This window comes from Ascidia mentula, chromosome 6 (genome assembly GCF_947561715.1).
Source record: "Ascidia mentula chromosome 6, kaAscMent1.1, whole genome shotgun sequence".
In the NCBI taxonomy this organism is placed as follows: Eukaryota; Metazoa; Chordata; class Ascidiacea; order Phlebobranchia; family Ascidiidae; genus Ascidia; species Ascidia mentula.
The window spans coordinates 9,674,430-9,682,483 of NC_138571.1; the positions used below are offsets into that span (position 1 = coordinate 9,674,430).

Genomic DNA, 8,054 nt, shown 5'->3' on the forward strand with positions numbered 1-8,054 from the left:
TAAAAATTAACTCCACTTTGCTCCGAAATGCTTTTATCGAAAAAATCCTGTTTCCAACACTCTTTAAACAACTTTTCACATTTTTTTGTATTTATTTTTCTTCAATTTATATTTTTCTCCGTAATTCATCGCATGATCAATATCCGATGCATTTGAGTCACTTTTCTGAAAATTAATGATAATTGAGAAAGATAAAAAACTAATCGGTTGTTATTCATAAGAAGCTTAACCCTGTGTGTTTAATCATTTCCAAAGAAAGAAAAAAGGTGAATTTTTAATCACATTTCCAAAATATGTTCATGTTCTTCCATCGCTAAATGAAAATAACCAAAACTTACGTCATTTTACTCAAATTCGTCGGTAAATTCTTCAAAGATGTCGTTGGATTCAAGTTCTGCAAAATTATTGCAAAAGTTAATCGGAATAAATTATCAGCCAACAGACCAACCAACCTTGGTCACCAACCCGACGCCAAAATGTGATTTGTCTGCGGATGCGACGATACCAAGTCAAGGGATTGATGCGAAAAGACTCCGCTATTTCAGACGACATAAGGACGAGTCCAAGAAGTAGAGCGACTAGCAAGAGCTTGTTCATCTTAAAATGACGACAAATGAAACAAAAAATAGTTTACATTTTTACTTGTGACATAAACACTCTTACCTTGTTTTATCTTAGCACGCAAAGCAACTGATGGCTTGGGAACAAGAATAACTTACTGTTTAATAGCGGAGTTAACATATGGTTGGAAGTAATCGTGCTTTCCTTTTCGCAGGGAAAGGTTGAGTCACTTTTTTCACAAAAAATCTCATGGGATGAATAGTTTGTTCAGGTCTTTGGTGAAAACATTTGCACACAAACAATCGGCTTTTTCACAACAATATATTCGTTGGCGCATGTATCTAGGTTGGGATGAAATTGTCTTGCACTTATTTCCATACGCATGTTTCGTGTTTAATGACACAATATACTAAACAGGACAAGAAAAAATTTCTTTTTTACCCTCGGATAAATAATAAAAAAATAGTTGATATAGAAATGAATATAAAAAATTTGTGTATTCTGCAATGTTTGGTGCCTCTGCCTCTAGCACGTTAGTTGACAAACGGTGTCAACGTTCCCCCTTTTTTTCTTTTTCTTACGTGCCCCTGCGTGTTTCAGTGTGATTCACTTGTTGCGTTATACCTGATGAAGTCTCGCCGCATGGCAGACGAAACGTCGTAAAAATACAGTAGGTTTATGCCAAAAGATCAGTACATTTTTAAGCTAAAAAATATTTGTTGGCTCCCAAATGCTTGTATGCGCGTTGCCGTTTAAGATACGACCTCACTCAAAACACAAGGTGTACATTTTCTGGTGCCGAACGTATGTATGATGTGTGTATGGTAGTGAGCCCTACTTTGTAATGGTATTTCCTTTTCTTATTCCAGAAGTTGGATTAATTTGTTTGGACTAATATCGAACCAAACAATGGAAATAAGCATTATGTCATACAATTAAATATTTAACAATTTAACCATGCTCGTCACGGACCCATAGGCAATCTCATTTAGGAAAAAACTGTATTTCAAATTAACACCACAAACATTAAAACGTTGAACTCCGAGTTGAAATATGTCCTTATATTTCCCCTTGAAAAGCATCATCGTACTATAAGACATTGATAATGTATTCTAAAGCGAAATATATTTGTCGTAGGAAACTATTCTTTGTTTTCTATTTAAATAAAGATAATTTTAGTGCCAATTGTTGAGCTTCTGCTGCAAATGTTTCTGCGGTAAAATTGTATGTTTTATTGTGTGCAGTGTAATTGGTATAAAAACTGATGATTGAAAAGGCGAGTTTTTGTGCCTCTGTGGTCCCACAATAGTACGGTGAGGACCGTTGTATTTTTGATTTTTCTAAATTTTCGTGTTTGCTAATTCTACGCCTGCTTATGTAGACAAACAGCCTGTTTACATAAGTGACACCCTCCACTAGCCCGCTCCTGACTGTTTTTGCTTGTTAGAATAATGTTTCCGTTCGCCCAGAGTCCTAAGCGTTTTAGAACCGTTGTTGACTGCTATAATTCCCCACCTCATCCAAAGAATCACACCCACACGACTGTCAAAAAGACAGCGCAACAGAATAGTAAATGTACCGAATAAAGTTAGTTTGTGTATTGTGTGTGAGAGGTATAGTTTGCATGCAGTTATCCATTACGAACAGATGTGTGCTCATCGTTAAACAGGAAATTCGTCAATACAGGAAGAAGTAATTGATCACGTTTTGCGATCTTACCGAACTCACGGATATTATGTTAACATATGGATCCGTGACTCGATAACCGTTATGGTTTTATAGGTCGTTGTGCTGAGTGAACGGAGATATTGAAGATTGCTTTGATCAATGAAAGAGATTGTAACAATTTGTAGAATAAAGAGCATTTAACAAAGCTCCCAATAAATTATTTCCTTTCTAAAAAATTACGCTTTAAAGCAACAAAATGTTCCCATTTAAAAGTTGTTTCTAAACTGTTCTTGGCACAACAAACGATTTTAGAGATATTCCACAGCATTATAAACAGCAAATAATGCTGCAGAGTTTTGTGATCAGAAAACAGAAAATGAAATACGGCCATAAATATCATTGAAATAAAGAAAACCACGTTTGTTTACAATATCAGTAAAACGGCGTTTTTTTAACTCAGCATTTGTTTGCATGATGGGATCCATCCTCATATGTTCAATCTCACCTTGCACGCCAAGACTTATTAGGCTACGCGATGCAAGAAGTATCAGAGCCAGGCGAGACGTACGGCCATATTTGTTTTTCATGTCAACAACCTAACAACCATTTTTTTCAACAGACTCTCGGGATTTGATATCAACTACGCTGGTAATGGTAGTGTTTTACCAGCGCCATCGATCGCCCTGTTTGAAATCTGAGAAATTTTCTGTTCGCCATGCGGAACGGTGTGCATTCCACCTCGTGCTAATTTTTCTTTTTTATGTTTGCAGAATTTTAACAACACATAAACAGTAATTTATTTTGTTGACATTTTAGTTTCATTGCTGTAACATGGAATACCAGCAGGATCGTTTTTATCGAAGAAAGGCTAAATTCGGTAAATTTTGTACTTTTGTCACATATTTTTATCGTGGTCTTCTTACCGCCTTTAGCGTCAGGTAATATGATATCTATGACCGCTTCAAGGTGTAGAGACATGAGACTATGTATGTGTGGCAGCAACGCGAAGCACTTGTTTGAACACTCCCTGTTGGTGGTTTTTCCGGTTTTAATAAAGGCATATATACCCTATTGGTATAAGCAGGTCCTATGAGCCTCGAGGAAGATAAACGTTGCACTATGGGTGTGTTTAAACCTGACCAACCGCAATAAATATATCACTACCCGCCATCTTTCTCGGTTGACGTTTACTATTTCTGCTTATTTAAAAGTTTATTTGCATTTTATCACTGAGCAAAGAAACGCACCATCGTCGTATATACAGAGTAATGCCGGTGCTGCTGTACCTTTTGATTTGCCGATAATGATGTACAAATATGCGAGTAACTTTGGTTTGCGACGTTACGATAAAGTAATTTTTTGCCTAATGACACAGTTTGCCTACACCCTCTTTTTTATTTGATCCATTCGGTATCTTCAATATGAGGAAAGCTTCCTTTAAAAATAAATTCGTTTTCTGATGCGACTTCCTTGCATGACGTAACAGTGATCGCCGGCACTTTTATTGCATTTTTTTACGTTATAAGTTGTCGCAGAACCGAAAAACAACCAATGAACTCTAAAGCTTTTATTGAATGAAATATTGAAAACCGCCTTATCGCTCCTAGTTTTGTTGACAGTGATTTGATTTCATGTTGATCTAAACTATGCCCAAGAAAATCCATAGTGGTTTTGCCGAATTGATATTTCCGTAGATTAAGAACCAAAGAGTTTTCTGAAATGATGCACAGGTGAATTGGACTCGCATTGAGGTCTTGAAATGTTCCAGGTTTTATTATGAGCGTCCTAAAAGAGTTTGAAAACGCATGCAATGCGACGAGAAACAGGCGAGAAAAGGCACACTGCACGCTTCGGTGCACGTTATTCAAGGCACATTCAACGTGGTCGCCATAACAGTTTGATTTTTATCACGTGATATTCTTAATCACGCCTAACTAATAAATAATTACAGATATACACTTCACTAACTCCTTTAGAACGAAAATAAGATGACGTATGATCACGTTTTTCAAGTAATTTAATTTTAAATTTGGAGCCAAACATTTCATTCAAGATATCATTTTCAATAGGGTGAGGTACTCCATCATATTTTTCACCGTCGTAGAAGAAAACGTTCAACAGAATTTTACCTTCTGTTTTTACCAAACTGCTCAGAACTTCGGCATGCTTGATTCTGCTTCCTACACTGATTGAACCAAATGCGGCCCTGTCCCAAACTGCATCAAACGATCCAAACATATCCTTTTGTGCTTCATTCATATCTCCTTGGTACAAAGTGATTGCAAGCTCGTTTGCTTGGAAAATAGTAAATGGAATACCAGGATCTGTTCGTTTCAAGAATGTAAGGGAATTTTCTTCAAAAAAATCCACACAAGCTTTTTCTGAACAATCCAAACCAACAACTTCATGACCCTTTTCAGCCAAATATTTCATATCAACTGATTTTCCGCATAAAGGAACAAACACTCTCCCCTTGGATGGCAAAAGTTTGTCTTCGTGCTGGAGCAGGTCGCGATTTACGGACGATTCGTGCCACACTGTGTCTTTGGTTTGATAGTAGTTGTCCCATTTTTCATTACTCCAGTTTCTTCTTTGCGAAGTCATTTTACTACAACTGATTAACAGAGGCACAGAATGCAGTTTAATATTAACGTACTGATTTGCAGCTCACTATAAAAAAACAACATTATCAGCTGTTGATCAATCTTTGTTGGTAATTTATCAATTCCCTACATGTAAGCGTGACACTTCCTCCCACTACACGATGCTCTAAGTATTGGCTGTGGAGAGGTTTCAGTTGCCAACGTGACTGATTTCGAAATAACGTCTTTATAAATGTTGGCTGGAAGTGCTTCTAATTTATATTCGGTTATTAGGTCATATTTCATTTACGTGATTACGCAGTAATGTGACATTGTGTCGCACTCTTGGATCTACTTTCATTGTTGATATATGGTCAGGCGTTGATGTAACTCGAGTTTGGTCGTTTGGTTGCTAAGAATGTCCCACATGTTCGTGACATAATGGGAGGAAGTTGTACTAGTACGCAACGTGGTTTGATCGATGACGACTTGGCTTGTTGTGGTAACAGTTCTGTAGAAGTTCTTTGTTGGATGTGCATTTCACGCTTATTTCAACTGTTGAGAGTAACTTTCGTTGCGAGCATTGCTTGCAAGCCCTGTAGGCATGCATTTCAACAGATCTCTATTTACATGAACTTGTATTCCTAAAAAGTTAGCCCCCGATTTCCGTGCAATTTTATGTTGCAAAACAGAACAAATCCGTATTATAAGGTTCACAGGCTTCGCAGGTGAACCTTTTATATTGGCATTGCAGCCAAGCTGGATCAGCCATTTTTCTCGACAAGTCGGTGCGAGTGCGAGATCAAGCTCTCGGTGAAGTTTTAATTTCGATCCTGGGCTAAATAGCCTATTGCTCTATCAACTTCCGTGGTTTCACGGGGTATCCTGCTTGTTATGCGAAAACAAGGTATTACTTCTGCGTTATCCGTATAAGGTAAGTAGCATTATAGGATAACAAACATTCTTGTTTTAAACACAAACATCAATGAAAAGTTATGCCCGATTTTTGACAATATACATCTTAATATCCAGTCATTACCGTTGTGGGTGAATGTTGTAATATATTCAATTAACATTTTTGAAACAATCCTGCCATTCGCGAAGTTAAGTCCGATTAAATTGTTGACCGTCTGAGGAGTTGCCTGGTTTATCATTGGCCGTTAAAAAGGCCCAATATAGTGTATAACACATCATCGGCCGTAGCTAACTCAGATGTTCTATTTTGTGGCACGCAAAATCATTTGCAAACTCCACATGTCTCTTCTGCCCAAATGTCAAAACGATAAGACGCTTCTCCAGTGATTAGAAATCGATTCTACAACAAACGCCTAAGTTACTGCAAGATAAGCAAAAGTTTGTTCTGTGCAGATACCAAAATTTTCCGTTAACTTATCACTTACCAAGACACAAACTAATAGATTATAGCAGAGCCACACAGTGCAATTCACTGAGAGAGGTTCATTGCAGACAAAATCAACCTGATACTTTCTATGTGGCGGCTGGTCATTCTCTAAACGTGCATTGTTTGAAACGTCGTTTCCTGATGCTGTTCCGAACGTGATTTCCGCTGTATTTTGTTGCACGTCTTCCTGTTAGTGCGCTTCGTTATACGGTATGTTATTGGTTCTGTGGGCGGTTGAAATGACGGTGCTTTTTTGTCAGCTAATGTTATGGGCAGTTTTAACACACTTTTCTCAATAACGAAAGTCCTTGCAGTGATAAAAATGAAAAACTAAGTTTTTGTGTATGGGGTACATAAAATCTGACCTCGTTTTTATGCTTCCATGTTTCCAACGAAACACCATTCAAAAAAATGCAGGGTAGTTTAATGTAGAACCAACACATATGTCAATGTTATGTTCAATGTCAACTTGTCTCCATTATTCTAATTGTTTCCAACCATGTTTATGGCGGTTCAAAGGTATATTTGGAGCAACTACAAAAAGTGAATGAATTTCGCTGTAAGGCAGGGCGAAACCAAGAAGGGACGATCTCCTCCTTCAAACATGTTATTACACTGAAAATATCACTGCAGAGTCAGATAACAGAGTTGTCATTAAATTGATTTTTGTTGTTCAGTAGTGTGCTTTGTTTGTCACACGTCTGTATGTGACCGAAATCGTCATTAGCGCGTTACGACGTCACAGTGACATATTTTTGTGTGATGTGAAACTTTTTTACGACGTCGCGTTTCTTCTCCTATGTAAACAATGCAGTTTTTCGACATGAGCACCTTGCGTGATGTCAATTTCACCACAGCGAAAACAGTTTGGTCGCCGCTACGTTTTGTGCAGTTTTCTACATTTTTTTGTTGACGTAGAACCGAAAAACGTTTGATATATGTTTGTTGTAGATGTACCTTTAGTTTTACGCACAGTTACCATGACCGTTTCTAATGCACTTTTAGTGTAGTTCTTGTATAAATAATAAAAAAATATTTAATATAGAAATGAGTACAAAAAATTTGTGTCTTTTGCAATGTTTGGTGCCTCTGCCTCTAGCACGTTAGTTGACAAGCGGTGTCAACGTTCCCCCTTTTTTCTTTTTCTTTCATCCCCCTGCGTGTTTCAGTGTGATTCAATTGTTGCGTTATACCTGATGAAGTCTCGCCGCATGGCAGACGAAACATCGTAAAAATACAGTTCGTTTATGCCAGAAGATCAGTACATTTTTAAGTTAAAAAATATTTGTTGGCTCCCAAATGCTTGTATGGCGCGTTGTCGTTTAAGATACGACCTCACTCAAAACACAAGGTGTCCATTTTCTGGTGCCGAACGTGTGTATGTGTGTGTGGTAGTGAGCCCTACTTTGTAATGGTATTTCCTTTTCTTTTTTCAGAAGTTGAAATTTTTGTTTGGACAAAAAACGAACCAAATAATGAAAATAAGCAATTTGTCACACAATTAGATATTAAACAATATAACCATGCTCGTCACGGACCCATAGGCAATCTCATTTAGGAAAAAACTGTATTTCAAATTAACACCACAAACATTAAAATGTTGAACTCCGAGTTGAATATGTCTTTATATATATTTCCCTTTAAAAGGCATCTTCGTACACAAGAATAAGACACTGATGATGTATTTTAAAGCGATATGTATTTGTCGTGGGAAACTATTGTTTGTTTTCTATTTAAATATTTTTTAGTAATTTTAGTGTCAATTGTTGGGTTTCTGCTGCAAATGTTTCTGCGGTAAAATTGTATGTTTTATTGTGTGCAGTGTAATTTGTTTAAAGTGA

General features: G+C 37.1%; 1 protein-coding gene across 1 annotated transcript; it reads right to left on the minus strand.

The window, feature by feature from the left end:
* Positions 1 to 344: 344 nt before the first annotated feature.
* On the minus strand, positions 345 to 4,833 carry LOC145907141 (putative thiopurine S-methyltransferase). Its single transcript, XM_082994576.1, has 3 exons — positions 4,198 to 4,833; positions 453 to 597; positions 345 to 394 (listed from the first exon to the last, which is right to left on the minus strand). Exons 1-3 carry the CDS (start codon positions 4,831 to 4,833, stop codon positions 345 to 347), a joined length of 831 nt encoding a protein of 276 aa, XP_082850702.1.
* Between the last annotated feature and the right edge of the window lie 3,221 nt (positions 4,834 to 8,054).